This window comes from Oryza brachyantha, chromosome 6 (assembly GCF_000231095.2).
Source record: "Oryza brachyantha chromosome 6, ObraRS2, whole genome shotgun sequence".
In the NCBI taxonomy this organism is placed as follows: domain Eukaryota; kingdom Viridiplantae; phylum Streptophyta; class Magnoliopsida; order Poales; family Poaceae; genus Oryza; species Oryza brachyantha.
In genome coordinates, this window is record NC_023168.2 from 2,732,476 (window position 1) to 2,750,466 (window position 17,991).

General features: G+C 39.9%; 3 protein-coding genes and 1 long non-coding RNA gene across 5 annotated transcripts; all 4 read right to left on the reverse strand.

The window, feature by feature from the left end:
* Window positions 1–838: 838 nt before the first annotated feature.
* LOC102717534 (receptor-like protein 9a) lies at window positions 839–5,476 on the reverse strand. The gene is made up of 4 exons (XM_040525392.1): window positions 4,394–5,476; window positions 4,128–4,292; window positions 3,951–4,019; window positions 839–3,114 (listed from the first exon to the last, which is right to left on the reverse strand). The coding sequence occupies exons 1-4, from the start codon at window positions 4,743–4,745 to the stop codon at window positions 926–928; spliced, it is 2,775 nt and encodes a 924-aa protein (XP_040381326.1). The 5' UTR covers window positions 4,746–5,476; the 3' UTR covers window positions 839–925.
* A 1,422-nt stretch (window positions 5,477–6,898) lies between these two features.
* LOC102717809 (putative glycerol-3-phosphate transporter 5) lies at window positions 6,899–9,444 on the reverse strand. The gene is made up of 2 exons (XM_015838435.2): window positions 8,431–9,444; window positions 6,899–7,730 (listed from the first exon to the last, which is right to left on the reverse strand). The coding sequence occupies exons 1-2, from the start codon at window positions 9,326–9,328 to the stop codon at window positions 7,213–7,215; spliced, it is 1,416 nt and encodes a 471-aa protein (XP_015693921.2). The 5' UTR covers window positions 9,329–9,444; the 3' UTR covers window positions 6,899–7,212.
* Window positions 9,445–11,349: 1,905 nt separating this feature from the next.
* LOC121054745 lies at window positions 11,350–13,086 on the reverse strand. Of its 2 annotated transcripts, none has more exons than XR_005812060.1 (3): window positions 13,009–13,086; window positions 12,234–12,261; window positions 11,350–12,136 (listed from the first exon to the last, which is right to left on the reverse strand). It is a non-coding gene; the product is annotated as an uncharacterized LOC121054745 (long non-coding RNA). The 2 variants fall into 2 exon arrangements; XR_005812059.1 differs by having other exon boundaries at window positions 11,350–12,146.
* A 1,282-nt stretch (window positions 13,087–14,368) lies between these two features.
* On the reverse strand, window positions 14,369–17,848 carry LOC102721282 (hydroxyproline O-arabinosyltransferase 1-like). Its single transcript, XM_006655786.3, has 8 exons — window positions 17,326–17,848; window positions 16,470–16,537; window positions 16,187–16,388; window positions 16,005–16,102; window positions 15,796–15,865; window positions 15,632–15,703; window positions 15,436–15,549; window positions 14,369–14,905 (listed from the first exon to the last, which is right to left on the reverse strand). The coding sequence occupies exons 1-8, from the start codon at window positions 17,725–17,727 to the stop codon at window positions 14,837–14,839; spliced, it is 1,095 nt and encodes a 364-aa protein (XP_006655849.3). The 5' UTR covers window positions 17,728–17,848; the 3' UTR covers window positions 14,369–14,836.
* Window positions 17,849–17,991: the final 143 nt, after the last annotated feature.

The window sequence follows — 17,991 nt, forward strand, 5'->3', positions numbered from 1 at the left end:
GTCAAATATGTGTCTTTCGTTTATCTTTTACCGCCATTAACTTTTGAACATACATTTAATCATTTGTCATACTTAATAAACTTATACAAATTATTATTTATTTTATTATGGTTTTTATCATTAAAGATATTTTAAGTAATATTTGTACAATCATTTGAATCGAATAAGACAAATAGTGAAACATATATTTAAAAGTCCACAATATTATCTACTAAAAATAATAAGTTAGTATTTGCTATCAAAATATAAAAAGCTAATAGCACCTTATCAGAGAATCCTTGAAGTACCACTTTGAGATGTTTAACCTCGCGGTTAAGAAAGGGCTATAAAAGTGGTCCATGTGCTTCAAAGTTCAAACGTCAATTGGATGTAGACTCTGAATATAATACCACATTATGAAAACATCCAGAACCAAATGAGTCTCTTATAACTGTAAACATGCTGACACCGATAGAAACCAAAAAAAAAAAAAAAGACAAGAAAGTATAACCACAGAATATCACAAGCTGACCACCATAAGCACATAAGACACAACCAGTCTTACAAAGGAAACATTACATTACTTCTTATTCGCAAAAGAAAAACATTACATCACTTTAACAGTTGAGTAATAAGTAGTACCGCATCTCCTCTGCTCCATGTTATAATAAGATATTTTAGTTCTATTTAGTTTTATTCATTAATCATTAAATATGTTTTATATATGTATATCAATAGAGCTTTTTATTATTCTTAAGAAGTACCTCGAGGTACCAAAAAATTTATACTTTAGAAAGTGTAGTACTTATTTTTTTAAGGATAATAAAAAAAACTCATATTAATATTTATTAGCATCCATATTAAGCTAGGAAGGGGCGTAACATCTAGGTAATAAGTAATCAGTGAGAATACATCAGAAATTATTTAGACATCAAGAAAGGAAAATTTAATTGGTGCTGCCGATCCTCTTGCTTAATATGGAAAGTCGAACCATGAGAAGATCACTGAACCTGTCCACAGCTAGAAACAATGCATCTCGCCAGGTTCTCTTGAAGTAAAGCACAGCCAACGAAGTCCAGAGCCCAATCACGTAGAACAATGCTGAGCCGCAAATCAGTACCACATCACCAGCTTGATCATCGCCGTCATCATCTTGTTCATGTTGAGGAATCGATTGCGTGGGCATGGCAGAGCAACTCTTCTGCAATGGTGGACCACAGAGATATGGGTTGCCTTCATAGCTACTCTGACCAAATGTGATGAACTGATCCTTTGTACCCAGTGTAGGGCCTGAAAGATTGTTGTACGCCACGGAGAAGACCTCCAGAGATTGTAATGCTTGTAGTTCTGGTGGTATTTGGCCGCCTAAGCTGTTGTGAGACAGATCCAAGCTCTCAAGGTTGCTTAAATTTGATAAGGACTTTGGGATTGGTCCACTGAATAAATTGTTGGAAAGATTCAGTGCCCGTAACCACTGCATTCTGCCTATGTTTTCAGGAATGTTTCCTTCCAGCTGGTTTGAAGAGAAATCAAGTCCAGACATGTAGTTGAGGATGTTTCCCATGTAGTAGCCTTGCCTACTCTTGGTTGTGAATACTTCTTGGTCTAATTCATATACAAAATCGATGCCTTCAGAGGCATCAAAGACATCATCTTCACCTGGAAAATATTTTGTTACGAGGCTGGTAGAATTTTCGTCAGTGTATTCAAAGTAGTTGAGATCATCATCTAATCCCATACGGCTCAAGCATGAAGGTATCTTCCCAGAAAACTTATTACTGGACAGATCTAGCAGACGCAAATTCCTTAAGTGGCATACATCATTTGGAATAACTCCTTCAAACATATTTCCTCCCAACAATAATACTTTGAGCCCTGTAAAGGCCTTGCTTATCACACTTGGAATGATACCACTGAATTGGTTTCCTCGCAAATCTATCGTACATGTATCAGTTCCTGAAGGCAATGGAATAGGGAATGTTCCATTCAATCTATTTTCACTTAGGTGGAGGTACTGCAAATTGGGTAAACATTGTAGTGGACCAGAAAGGTTGTTTCTTGACACATCGAGAAACACCAGTTGTATGAGATGGCAGAATCCTGATGGAATTGATCCAACCAAATAGTTCTCTCTCAAATTCAAGACAGCAAGATCGGATAGTTCGAATAGGCAATTAGGAAGAGAACCAGTCAGCTTGTTGCTGCTAACATCAAGAACAGTCAGTTGCAAACTTTGACAGAAATTCTCGGGAATGTTCCCAGTGATGTTATTATCATTCAACACTAGGTGATTAATGAAAGGTAATATTAGGTGACGAGGAAATGAACCATAGAAACTGTTTCCGGATAGGATCAAAACAGAGATGTGGGACATAGCTCCAACCAACGCAGCTCCTATGTTATCTGTTATATTGTTGTAAGAGAAGTCCAAAAGAGATAGACTACTCATGTACCTAAAGGCAGAAGGATAAAAACCATGGAAATTATTCCTTGATAAGTTTAGGTGGAACAAATTTGGAAATGTGCTGTTAATGTCCATAGGTAGATTCCTTAATCTGTTGCAAGATGCATCCAACCATAACAAGGTGTTGTGCACTTTCAATGGAAGAGCAAGAGGTCCACGGAATGAGTTACCACGCAGATATAGGAATGACAGATTAATATTGTTCTCTATCAACCATGAAGGAAAATAGCCTCTTAGATTATTGTTAGATATGTCAATGATGCGTAGTGCATGTTGGTACAACAGGAAACTTGGCACGATTGAGGATTTACCGTTAAGGTGACAGTTTGGTAGTACCAGGACATGAAGCTGAGCTGACAGATTGGTTATTGGACTCTCAGTTTGCACATGAAATCTTTTACTATTGCCTGAAAGGTCCAAGGATTTCAGTTGGCTATTATTCGAGAAAGAACTTAGGGAAAGCACACCTTCGAGATTGTTTTTGGATAGGGAAAGTTTGGTCAGCGATTTTAGATTTGCAAAGCTAAGGAAGGGAAACCTCAGTGTTAATAGATTGTTTGACAGATCAAGAATTCTGAGAGAGGTCAGATTTCCTATGCAGGGTGGAGACTCTCCAAATAGAAAATTGTCATTAAGATATAATTCTTCAAGATTCTCCATATTGCAAATATCTGTAAATGAAATGAAGAATACAAATTGTGAATACATACTTCTAGCTATATTATATGAGTTTTTTTTAACATCCTTAAAATATGGGTTTTTTATCATCCTTGAAAAGTAACTCATTATACTAAAAATTTTAGTACAAATTTTTGATTCCTCGAGGTATCACACTTTTTACACTAAAAAGTGTGGTACCTTGAGATACTTTTTCAAAGATGATAAAAAAACTCTTAAAATAGTACCTTCAGGTACCACATTTTATTGCATAATAACTTAGTACCTCCTAGTACTTGGGACCTCGAGGTACCAAAATGTTACGCTAAAAATTTGGTACCTCGAGTTAATTTCTAAAGGACCAATTCCCCATATTATACCCATGCGTTACTAAGAACATCTCCAAGAGATGTCTAAAATTGATCTCTAAAACTAAATTTTGATTAGACTAGAAAATATATCCCCAATAGGTTACCAAATGTATTCCTAATATTTACTCATGCCTAAAATTGCCTCAATTGTATCCTAAATTTGAGTAAAAAAATATGGGTTCCTAATACAAGTTATTCATTTTTAGATTTCTGTTGGAGGAGTGTGTAATTTTTATGCCCAATATTTTTTTTGATGAACCCACTACAAGTTTTTGGATAGCAAATATTAGCATTCTCTTGGAGATGCTGTAAGTATAAGAAGTAAGAATAGAATTCCAATGATAAATCACTCCCTGGTTTAGTTTTTTTTAAAATCCAGTAAGAAATAAGGCATCATTTTAATCTGACGCACCATGCCACCACCTGACATAGTGACATGATATTACACAACAGCATACTCATCAATAAAAAGTAATCACCTAGCGGTAACCTGCCGTTGATCGAATTGCTTCTCAGATCAAGACTATCAAGTTTCATTTCGCTCAATTCTACAAAAAAAAACAAAAAAAAAGTAGGAGAATGATGATATGATTGATGAGATCAACACTAGCAAAATGAAATAAAGGTTCGATTAAAAAGAGGTTTCAAGAGAACACGAAGCTCATTTTGGATTGTTACAACATGGTTTAAAATGTTTCCCTGGAGGTATAATGATCGTAGGGATGAAAGAGCAGCCAAGGATGAGATACTACTATCATTCAGCTGATTCAAAGATAAATCAAGAACTTGTAACTTGTGTAAATCTGACCATACTTCGAAACCTGCCACAAAAATACATCATTAATACAGTGTCGGTATATATGGTGAAGAGCCTAATCGCAATACGAAAAAAAGGTTTGCAAGATAAAGAAAAGAAAATGACCAGGCATGCATCCAATTATGCCAAGGTCGGGCAGCCACAGGCTGTAGAGGCCCTGGAGTGGAAGGAACAAAGTGGCGTTGAGAAGCACCGTGAAGTTGTCTGAATCTGGCGGTGCAATTGCAGTACTAAGGTCGAGGGCCATGACCCGGCCTGTGCGGGGGCTGCAGGTCACCCACTCCCACCGGCAGCAATCTCCGCTTCCGCCGCCCGGCGGCGGCGAGAGAAGTTCATCGGAGAACGCGGCGTAGATGTCCAAAAGCGCCTTCCTTTCCTCGCGCAAGCACCCCTCGCAACGCCGTGCCATGGCCGCTCCTACGCACAGCAGAGCCAAGAAACAGCACAAGAGCTGCATTGTACCACCCCCAACACCACACCAGTAACTTCTAGCAACAGATTGGCATCGATCTCTCTCTATATATATATATCCTGGACGAACACGCCGTGGAAATCTTTTGCCCTCTCCCCCTCAAGGGCACCGGGCACGGATCAAATCGACTTTTTTTTGGGGTAACGATGGTATCAGCACAGTGTACATCGCACGCACTCACCTTCACCGGACTCACCTGTGGCGGCATCATCAAGAAAGGTGGTCGATTGCGACGGTAGTGGCCGCCGCCTGAAGAAATCGCCTTTTGGTGTCGTCAACAGTGGAGCCGGCTTGCGACTTCGCAGTAGAAGAGAAGCATCAAGCGGGTGGGGATTGTGGAATCTTGGGGAGCACAGACCGCCGATGTGCTTGCTCCACCTCCAATCCTCCATCCACGGCGGTAATGGCGAGACCCACCGGAAAAGCGAGCAGTCTGCAGATGACCGGCAAAATCCACCATGGCCGGTCCACGGTCATCTGCAGAAATTGGCCGGCAAAATCCGCCGTTGGAGAAAGAAATTGCTATCCGTAGGTATCAACCATCCGACTTAATTACGACTTAATTAATCAATGGTTACGACTCAATTAATCAACGGCTACAGTATCACTTACTTGACTCTTTTTGTCTAATCCATATTTATAGTGTTTTAGTTATACGCCAACCCTAAGATGAGCGCTCTCTCCTCCAACTTTCATGGAGACGTCTCCGTTAGCACAACCGAGACAACAACGAGTTCTCTATCCATATGAGGATGGAAGGACAGAAACATGGAAATAGGATAAGGTAGCGACGATATGAGCCATTTAAATATGTGTCAAGTGGAAATACAGTTATGTATGCAGTTGAGACGTCCTAATGAACGAAAGATTTGAACTTGTTCCTATATAACCTGATCAAAGCTCTACCCTCCTAGATATATAGATAGAGAAATTGACGGATGACAATATGGCAACCTTATTAGATTTTGGTAAAATATCACTTTCAAGACTGTAATAAATAAAACAATAGTAATTTTGTGGCTTCATCTATAAGTTGCTATTTTGGGATTTTAGACCATGGTTAATTTCTTTTCCTCTCTGCAAAACAAAATTTAGTCAGTGAAAAGATAACACTACCCTACACAATTTAGGCTCATCTTTTGCTTTTATCGTGAAAAAAGTCAAACAACATATTTGTAAATAAAGAATAATTTGTGAATAAAAACTTTTATATACATGTTCTTATGATCTAAACGTAAAGGGCGAAAAAATAAATTGTGATTAAAAAACTCCAAACATAAGAGTAAAATTTTAAATTTTGGTTTATAAACATAACTAAATACAAAAAGATAAATATGTCATCCCATTTCAGCAAAATCATAACCATCTATTATTTGATCTGTTCACCTACCTAATCATCTTAACCAATCCCATAAAACCCTATTTAATTTCATCCCTATCCTAATCTCTAATAAGAATTCCAAAATAGCTGTAGTTGGGACATAGGGAATCTATAAAGATCTTAGTTTTCAGTGAGGTACAACACGATGTCCCAGTCCTTGCCAGGTAGTTTGGCGTTGTTACACTGTTTACATTTTTTTTCCATCCGATCAGCATGCACCTGTTTTGGCCTACCGCGGTTTTGGTCATACATGAAAAGAAGACGATAGGTTGGTTCTTGTCACATCTTACTATTTACTATTCTACTATTTACCATATTTGCTATGTCTTGCTATTTTTGTTTTTTGGACGCATTGTTGTTAGCTTTCACATAATAATGTTTATATTGTCTGAAACACACATATTATATTATCATATCTATTATGTTCTTCGCAAATAAATATTTGTGGCTTTGCCATAAGGGTACGCCCTAGTACTTTATCAGGTTGATGGAGACGATCATCAGACATTCAGACCAGGGTGCCCATCTTTTGACTTTTTCAAGGAATAAGCGAAACAACAATTTTATAAATGAAAAATAATTTAAAATAATTTATTAATAAACATTATATAGGTATGTTCTTAATGATCTAAAAAAAGACTGAAAAATAAATTACGATGAAAAAAACTTAAAAACAACTTTAAATTTAAAGTTAAAAATTCAAATTTTGGCTTATAAGCATACGCATAAGAAAAATGTACAAGACTAATGTGCAGGATACATGTACAAATTAGTGGCTTGGCAACAAGACCATGATTTTGAATCAAGCAGATTTATATTGTAAACTAGTTAAACAATTTTGTTGTCGATGAAATGAAACTCGAGAGAAATTTCATCAGGCGCCTGTTACGCCAACTAATCTAAGTATGCAAAGAGCATTGTGATTGTTTGCTGTGATATTGGGAAATTGCTGTGCAAAAATGATTCTATCAATGTTTGCTTGCCAATCATACAACCAAAGGAAGGGTGTATTTCTATCCTCTACAACTCTTCCTAAACATCTACAATCCTCAAAATCAGAAAAATACAACACTAATGCCTTGAATTGATCTTGCTAACAATCTCATCTTTCGCCAGCCGTATCAAAAACACGAGGGCAAGTGATATGGAAACAATCAACATGAAAAATACGCTGTTCCATCCTCTCGTGGAAATATACCCAGTTAGCAAGGGTCCCAAAGCCGCCCCAACAGAACCAGTGCCATCGATTATCGCAGATACTGTAGCTAATGCTCTTGAGTTTCCCTTGATCGCATCCTGAGTACCAAGATCAGTAGCAACAGCAGTGGTGATGAGTGAGTATGGGCCATTCACAAAGTAGCCAGCGAGGAACATGAGCCCAATGTTGTGGTTCATGGATATGCTTCCATATGTCCGGTAAAGAATAAGCGCAGGGATTGAAAGAAAGAGGAACAGAGCTGATGTCACAGCACGGGCACCTATTTTGTCCGAGAGCAAACCAGCCGAAATGCCACCCAAAACTCCTCCAATATCGAAAACAACAGACAAAATTCCTGAAGCCTTGTGTGATAAGAACTGACCTGCTACAGCTGCAAAATTGAACATAGGATGGTGGGGTAAATTAAATATGCCTCGTATATGCTCTAAAATGATAGAAACGGCTTACTGAAGAAATAAGTACAGAAAGAATGCTACCGGCAAATCATAAAATCGATAGAAGATCTGTATCTTTCATCTCATCATAGAAAGGTGTAGTAACACTTCGTACGCTAGATTAATTACCTGCATAAACTTCTATGAGTTCTATCATACATCTACCTGGAAAGCTAGGTTGGTAGATGATGTATATAAGTTTGAAGTTAATCATTTCAATCAACAAAAGGTGCTTCAACATGAAAAGATTTAGTATCCTCTTCTCAGAAGCTTGCTACATGAAACCTATTAGCAGAAATGTTGAACACACTCCCTAAATATCAGGGAAGGCGCACTATAAATCAATATATCCCGTATAATATTTATCTTCGTATGTTAGTTGTATTACATTACTTTCTAATCTAATCATTCAAAAAAAATTGAATACCATCTTGGAACTTCTGACATGAACATTCTAATGATCTAGAGTTTGACACAGAAGCTACCTCACAATGCTAGACAGTAGACACTACCGATCTTCATTCAGTTAATAGCAATTATGAAAACTAGCATCAAGCAATAAGATCACACTTTTTACTGGTCCCTAACTGAAAATTAAGAAACAAAATGTACTGAAAGCATATAAGACATACTCACCATTGTGCCGGATATAGAAAGGCAACCAGTAGAGGAAGGTATAAGCAACAAGCTTGGAGAAGAAGAGGCAGAAAGCAAATGGCGCAACTCCGGGCAATCTCCATGCCTCCAAGAACCCAATGGCCCTCGGCAATTCCGACAACGCCTCCACCTCCAACTCATCCCCTTCCCCTTCCTTCTTGTCCTCCCCAAGAAGCTCCACCTCCTCTCCGCTCCCCCCGTTCATCTCAACCTCCATTGCTTGAAGGTCCAGTCCAGCATCCATTGGATGCGCGATCAGGAACACTAGCACCACAACGCCGAGCGCGGCGATGGCAAATGCGGGCACCAAGAAGGACCATCCCCACCCAAACTCGAGCACGGCGGCCGCGAGGACCGAGCCGGCGATGTTGCCGACGGAGGTGTGCGAGTTCCACACCCCCATGATGGTCCCGCGGCTGGACGCGTGGCCGAACCAGTTCCCCACGACGGCGACGACGCAGGGCCACCCGGCGGACTGGACCACGCCGCTGGCGACCTGGGCGGCGAGGAAGAAGGCGAGGCTATGCACGTCGAGGAAGTAGGCCGCCCCGAGCGCCGCCGACGTGGCCCCGGAGGCGACCATGGCGGCGGCGAGGAGGCGCCGCAGGTCGGCGCGGTCGGCGAGGTGGCCCGCGGCGAACATAGCCACGGCGTAGGCGGAGAGGAAGGCGACGTCGAGCTCCCCGAGGCGGTGGGGCCCACGGGGCCCCGAGAAGGGCGCCCAGTCGGCGGACAGCACGGCCTTGACGATGCTGGGCGGCTTGCGGGAGGCGTGGAACGAGGCGTACGCCGCGAAGGTGATCGCCAGCACCGCGTACTGCCGCGACCGGAGGCCGCCCGCGGCGGCGGCATGGGAAGCTGGCGCCGCGGCTTCCATTTGGAGGCGGCGTGGGCTAGCGCGGCGGAGGTGGAGGAGGAGAGGGGGGAGGAGGCATGGGAGTCTCGGCGAAGGTGAGATCTGGCAGGAGCCAGACGAGGAAGACGACCGGAGAAGGAAGCAGTGGAACTCGTGATTTGACTGTCTTTTTGACCGGATTTTTTTTAAAAGGGGTATTTTTAAAATTTGTTGCTGTTTTTTTAATATCATAATTCTATTAGTATTTTTGTAATTTTTTATGTAATAACGTTTTAAACTAGTGATAAATTTGTAATTGTTTTTTTAAATCACTCAAGGAAGTTTTTTCCTTTCTAATAATAATAATCCAGCAGGAAATTTTATCAAAAGTCCTATTATTTGAGCATTAGTAACTTTCCTTGTTCCTGCTAGAATTAAAATGTTCACAGTGATTTAGCACCACCAGTTGTCCAGGATTTCATCCGTCCAAAAACATAAGACATATTTTATTTATTGTGTATTTGTTGGATACAAAAGTGTAGTTATAATAGCATGCTTTTAAATATAAAAAGTGCCCGTACTAACGCTACGGTGTCAACTATATCAATCGTCAAATTTATTATCATATAAATACAACCAAGCTTAAAATCGATCCAACTTATATAACAAATATTACAATATAAAGTACAAATAGTATGATATATATAAAATACATCCATATAGGAAAATAATATAATGTTATAATATTAAATATCATGTTGTTGTCATAAAGAAGATCAAAACATAAGCATTCAGTAACACCATAGCTAATACAATATAACACTTTAATTAAATATATCATTTAGCAGCAAGAAACACTCATTCCCTTGGTATGCCGGTAGATGTATCAGTGAATGTCTTCTCAGCTCATAGCCATCTTACACATACATTTATTTATAAATTATAATGCTATGCACCATTATAAATAATAAAAAAGATATGCTTTGATGCTAACCTTGAAAGTAGACAATAATTCATCACTCGAGTATATCTTTATACACAATATTCTTTATGCTCTTTCCTATTCGGTCTTTTTTTTTTTGGTTTGGCCAAAATTCTTGTTGATTCCATTGACACACTCCTTGAAAGTGCAACGTAAAGTTGTTCATGTGAATACACAGGCTCTTAAAGATATATCCTGACATTAGGAATGATTTGTCCTTTTGATTTGTTTATGGTCATTGCAAAACTTAGGCGTATTGGGAATTGTTTCCTCTTGAACTTGAAAGTGAGTGATATATTATCCGATGGAGACAACGGGATCCTACGTATAAACACTCTCTTGCCTGTATATTGTTCACCGACAATTTCAGCATCTACTGAATTGTTTTGGAAAGCTCTAACCATTAACCTTGTTCCATTGCACAACCCATTATTAGGGAGCATTATCATTTATCAATCCCAGTTGCATACAAATCAAATTATCGTTACAAGTTCCTTCAATTAATTGTTTCAGCTTGTTGAGTCCTTAAAGTCAAGTATACCAGGAACTCCACAAGTTTAGGAAATATATCATTGATTTAAAGAAGAGTGAAAGGGAGTTATTAACCCCAGCATGCTTTACACCATCTAGATCTCCAAAGGACCAAAAGTATATCATATGAATCTATCAACCATACATTTAACTATATATATACTGCAATCTGAATTGCTAAGATTTTATTATCCATAGTTACATGCCCGTGCGTTGCAATTAAACTATAGTTGACAGCAAAAAAAACTAATTATCTCAAATCACAAATTTTATTTTCAGTATACCACAAACGACATTATACAAATGCATATGACTTACTCGAAACGCTAAAATAGTTTTATTCTAGAAAACACGAATTCATGTTTATGTCCACGGCTCGGAACTGGGTGGGGCATAAGGAAATCAATAGTGGCATATGTATCACCATATGGCATGGTAAGAATGCCCTTGCTCCAACTACTCTATGCTTTATTCAGTCAAAAAAGAATGAGCACTTAACAGATAATAAAAGAAAAAAAATCGTGGGGCCGGCGACGCCAGCCGAAAGAATTTTTATTAAGAGAGAATGGGACCAACAGAAATGTTACAGAGCTCCAAGAACTGCGGAGACACAACTCTTTTACATCTCAGCCTCCACAAAGAGGCAGACAAGATAAGCAAGGTTACAAGAGAAAAACAAGCAGGCTAGCTAGCATAATGAAAGAAAATTGAAGAGGCCTATGAGCCAGTAATGTAGGGCTCAGTAGGCTGTCCGTCTCAGCTTGCCAGAGAAAAATTGGTGCCTGAAGGGTTACTTACTTACTTGAACGGTTGAACCTTTGATCAAACGACTGATTTTGTTATTATATACATGCCACGTGTTCCAACTATTAGATCACCATATGAGAAAGGAAAAGTAAGGTACTATGTAGAAACTTTGGATCGGATTAATACATATAGAAGAAGAGCAATAAAGCTGAGCACAAGAGGACTCAAATTTGGTGGCAGAGGTTTTTCACAAGCAGAAAATAAAGGATACCTGCAATATCTTAACAGTCTGTTGGCAATCCCCTCCTTTAATTTGAAGCAATAAAATAACTAAACTGGTGTCTAATTACTGAAAGTTACTCGAAGAAAAACTCAAAGAATTTACTACAAAAAGGTGTTCGAAGATCTGAAATTTTCATAATAGTGGTTATGATCTCTAAAATGTAAAATAAATTGGAAGGATATATGGTGTGTGTTAGTTTCAGAACATAGAGGCGAAAATAAAATGGAAGGACACATGTTAAGTAGTACTTTTTTCTTACCTCAGTTGCTCCAGAAATGTAAATCCCTTGTGTTTTACCCTCCTTGATCTAGATTGTCCTTGGAGGTCAGACAAGTCAGGAAGGTCCCTTAGACATCAGAAGAATAAATCGAAGCATTAAAAATTTTCTCAACAAAGGTACATACCTTACTTTGTTCCCAAATACATCTCCACCTGAAAATTGTAATAAAAAAATGCGAGCAAAGATTTTAGCAATGTGAGTTCAAATTCATAAGGGAGGCTGTGAATTCACATAGCATTTTGATCTCTGATGACCACACACATTAAAAAAAAGCTCATCTACAACTCTCTAGATTAGTCCAGTTTTCTGCCTATTGCAAATTTGCAATGCAGGAATCAGGATGTTGGGACCGGTGACCATTGTGCGAACACCCAAACTAAATAAACACATAAGAGAGATGCAACCAGTAATCAACCCACAAAAACCCAATGATGAGCTGATGATCATTTGATCTACATCATTCTTTCTGGCTCTCGTGTGCACATGCAAATTTTACACCTTCTGAACTATATCTTGTTGTTCCAGTGGTTTGAATAACTTTCAAAGGCAGTGGAGTTGAAGTGTTGAACTAAAAAATAAATCTACTCATGATTTGGCTGAATTTGGATCTTGTATTAAGTAGGTGACATGCCAACACTGACATGATTTCTCAAGAATAGAGCAAACCAAGAGCAAGATTGGTGTTGAGGGGCTAAGAAACTTGAAAGGTGAGTTCCTCAGCGTTGCATTGTTGTGTATTTTCTAATTTTTTTTCCTTTTTATCTTGTATTCGATGAAACAATGAAGACAGAGAAGCACATTTTTGGTTAAACTTGACATCTTTTCCCTGCTACCTTACGATTGTAGGTGCTTTGCATAATTGCAGTCCATTAGTGACAGACTGACGACAATGTTTTTACCTTTCCGGTCGAGAGAGCGGGAGCCGACGTGGGCGCAGTGGCGGCGCCCTGCGGTGGCGTGCGGGAGGTGGTCGCCGGCCGGCCGGAGCGGGGCGGGGCAGGCGGCGGTCGGGAGCGGCGGCGGCAGCCTACTGTGGCGCGCCGGAGGTGGGCACCGGCCGGCCGGAGCGGGGCGGGCGGCGGCGGACTGCGTTGGCGCGCCGGAGGTGGGCGCCAGCCGGCCGGAGCGGGGCGGGCGGCGGCGGCGACCTGCGTTGGCGATTTTGGAGTGGGGCGGCCGGTCGGGGTGAGGTTGGGGACAGTCGACGCGGGCATTTCGCTGGGCGGCATGCCTGGGCGATTTCGGTGGATGGGATGGCGCGTAATCAGGGTGCGTCCGATTGCAGTAGAGAGTTATTTTAGAGTATTTTTGACTATTGGGATACGTATAACTAACGAAAATAAATCGAGTAAATCACGTGTACATTTGCTGGGTAGGCATAGAGAAATTTTAAATTCTCCTTTTTATATTAGTATAGAATATAATATTATCAATTTCATGTCACTAAAGATTATATTTTTAGAGATAATCTAAAAAATATCATTGGAAAATATCCAAGTTTCTTATTGACGAGTGTGGGTTTTACGAAATGGCATCGCATAAATGACTTTGTTTAAGAAATATTACCGTTGTTAGGTTTCATCCATCTCTGTCGTTAATAACAATGTTCATATTATAGCACTTAATAAATAAATGTCGAGGGAACCTTAACGACGATTTTATTTCTTAGACAAAGTTTATAGAATTCACGCTCGCCGATGACATTTCTAAGAACTAAGTGCTTGTCAATGGCATTTATTATATTTTCTCTATTTTTTAATAATATAATTATTAATCAAAGTTTTGCTCTGACGAATGAAAATACACTAGGGGGTAAACAAACGATAACAATATCGAGGATAAACAGACAGTACAAAGAAGCTATATTCCTTTCTATACAGAGGATAGAACAGTTACATTATTTAGAGGATAAATAAGCTATGATTGGCATTCGTTAACAGGAGGAGAATTGTTTATTAAATGTACCTTTTTATTATTTGTTTTTGAAATAAACCATTTCAAAACTTATTTCTAAAATCTATATATCTTGCCACGTTAGTCTCGCCAGCGTGGCAAGAAAATATTACCATCTTGTTGCATCGACAAGATTGGGGTGGCAAGGGGGTTTTGCCACACCTGAAGGATCGGCATGGCCAAAAACAATATCACACTAATAGATTATAGATTATGACGTGACATTGTTATTGTCATACCATATATAATGGTGTGGCCAAATGATACAAATTTTGAAGTTTTGGAACGGTTAATTTTTTTAAAAAAAATAAAGATGTGCATTTAATAAAAAAATCACAGGGGCCTCCAGATGAATAAAAGAAAACAAGTACAGCGTTTGTCTGTCTAGTACAAATGACAATCTATGGCTTTTGCCAAAGGAAAACCAGAATGAAGTCAGGATTCAGCGTCGGTACACTTCTAACTCAGGACTAGTTTTTGCCACAGAAAAAAACAACCAGAAGTATATTAATTACAGTACGTGGGTTCCAGACCTTGAGTAAAAATGGGGATCATGTTGCTTTGCACTGGTATGGATTTTCGTCAAGACCAAAACGAGCCCCAGGAAATCCAAGCAAAAATGAATAGAGTCAGTGACCTGTGACCCTAGATAAACTTGTATAGCTGTATGCACCCCGCATTGTCAGTTACTCACTTCTATGCTTGATCTGTTATCACGCATCAACTTTCATTGGAAGACAAGGCCGACAAAATTGTCAAACCGAATACCAGATACTAAGACGCATAAGAATCCCAGTCAGGTATATTGGCTGTCGCTTCATTAACCATTTTCACAAGTGTCACCTGTGGCCAATACAAAATCCATAATACGGATTAGTGACTATCTCAAGGAAAAAGGGGCACATACATAGTGACCAAGGGCTGTGAAGTGTTCTGTGTGCATCAGCCTGATGGACAAGAATTATAAAGCAAGGTTATTCTAATGAAGTGATCTCAAGAAACTTGTAGCTGTTTCAGACAACAAATCGAATACCTTATGAATTTCACAAATGCCGATGCATCATAGTGAATTAATTGATAAAAATTATTACTGTCTCAAATCTCGGTGGTTAACATTGCAACGCTGATATTGATATCAATTCAACATATTTTGAATTTTGTCCTCCATGTAGTTACATAGTGCATTGACTTTCATGACCAAACTTTTTCTTGCAAGACTCAATACTAAAGAAGATATAGTTCACAACAAAAATAATCAAGAAGTACAGAAGATAATTAAATTAATGTCCATGAAAAAGGATGAAGAAAGAAGGTACTCAAATTGAAAATTAAAAGTAGAATATTAGATATCTGCATAGGGAGCTGAACCATACCACACTTTGAGGTACACCATTAGGAGGCAATGGCAAATTTCTAGGAGGAGGTTTACTATCATAGGATCTTTTGTCAAACCTCCATTCTCCAACTTTTCCATAAGTGAGTTTACCCTAGTGCACAAAAAAAGGGTTAAACAGGAAACTAACAGATACATAAATACTGAAATTCCACATCAAAAGGAGAACCACATACCTTCATATCATAGTCACACCCATAAGTATAATGTATGATAAATGCATCACCAATTTCCAAGTCCCATGGTGGCTAAAACAACAGGACAATATTATCAGCTCAGAAGAGGATTAAACATACTACCCAATATGCACGATAACATGGTAATTAACTAAGCATCTGACCTGAATCATAAATTCCTTATGTAAGATGCTGCTCACTCCATGGAGAGCAGATGCTACAGCATAGGCATACCTATTTTACATAAACTAGACCACATAAATATTTATGTTAACTCAATATATACATTTCAACAGTTAGATTTGGAATGCATAACACAAGGTCAAAAGCCTGGAAAAAATTGGTAAATAAGAAATTGAATGGCAGGAATTACATTTCAAGAACCCAGCCAAAAGCTTTATCTGTTTCAGGATCTTTCTTCATTGCTATTGAAATATTCATCCAAGTTGGAGCAATTTTTGCAAGAGATTCCTAGGAGATCAGGAAAAACAAAATTGAATAAAATTCTTTTGTTATGTAGGAGCTCAGAATATAGTCCATGGAGAAGCAAATTACCTTTCTTGCGATTACCGGGGAATTCCCAATAGGATCAATTTTGGTTATTGGTCCTTCTCGTTCAGGGAAGAATTTGCGCAATACATTTTCATATTTTTTGGGCTCAATATAGAAGAAAGGGAAAGCTGCTGAATGACCATCCCTTGATAAGTTCGGTATAGGTTTGACAATAATATGATCTGGCTCAGCCATCAAGATATATCTGCAAAAGGTTATCAAAATTAACTTAAATATTGAATCTGAAGATTAAGCCATGCTTCTCATATGAACCTACCAAACTTACTCTTCATGTATGTCTGCCTTCTGAAGCCACTGAACAAACGCCCAGGGCCTATTGAGGACAACGTATCCCTGAAATTGTCAGGAAAAACAGTGTTTAGGAAAAAAAAACAACCATTATGCACATACCACTTCACCTTATTAAAGAACAAAAAGGAATTGCAACAACAAGAGTTCTTTTAGTACTAAGTTTCTGTCAATTGTTGATTCATCGGCAATTCAGCATACCAGTTCTTTGCTAAACAACGGACAGGGTGTATAGTCAATGTAGCCAAAAAGTTGCAGTTAAAATCCAGCATAGCAGGCCACGATGTGACAACTACAGCCCACAGAATTTACAATTGTACTACCCTACAGCAAAGGTTCTTGTCTTGCTTCAGACGTTATACAATGAAAAGGCAGCCATGAGAAAGAACCAATCATGTTTTCTCCTTTTCATCACGTGAAAGTCAGTCTTTCTAATTAGTTGGGCCTTCCATAGCACTCATATTTCCACATGTCCTTCATCCCCACATGTTTGATATACTAGCCAGTGTAGGACAAACTGTATTCTCACGAGAAAAATCTAAAACTTCTAATAGGAATAGTGGAGTAGTATGATCATCATGAATGGGAATGGCTTGCGTGCACGGAATGAAATGTCAACAAATTCACATCATGCCACACTAATTCCATATAATCTACAAATTTACGTGATTCCACATTTTTGGAATGTCTCGAATTCGCTTATTAATGTCCACGAGCAATCCACATTTTTTTCGAGAATTTCAACGAACAAGTAACAAAAGGCTAAGAACACAACGAACAAATTGGTAACAATTTGCGGTTTTACCCAACGGCAGAGCCGAACGCAGAAGTACCTGATCCGTGCCCGCGGGGAGCGGGTCAGCGACGAAGGTGGGGATCTCGTCGACGAACGCGTCGGGCCTCCCGGAGTGCAGGATCCTGGTGAACCCGCCCATCTCGGCGCCGCCGGGAGCCTCCCGCGCCCGCTTGAACCAGTAGTACATGACCCGGCACTGCCACGTGTTGTAGACGGAGCCGGACGCGGTCACGGCGGTGTGGAACGCCCTCCGCCGGGCGCCCGAGGCGAGGCGGCGGGAGGAGGAGGCGGCGGTGGCGGTGGCGCCGGGGAAGGAGGCGGTGGGGAGAGGGAGCAGGGAGCGGGAGGAGAGGAGGGCGCTGTAGGTGAGGTAGGCGGCGGAGAGGGCGATGAGGAGGAGCTGGAGGGTGCCGCGGCTGGACCCGCACGGGGCGGCCATGGCCGCCGGCGGCACGCGCTCGCCGTGGAGGAGGCAAGACGGGGACGATGTGGTGCGCGCCGTGGAGTGAAGCGGCGTGCGGTGTGGAGACCGGAAAGGCTACTTTTTTTAGGTTGGCATGAAAACCTTACGGAAAATCCATACCGTTTTCGATGTCGTTTTTCCTTTTATTTCTGTCTGTTTCATCCGACAACAGGATTACAGGAACGAATGGAAACACCATTTTTTTTTCTTACCGTTCTGTTGGCATATTAATAATTCTTG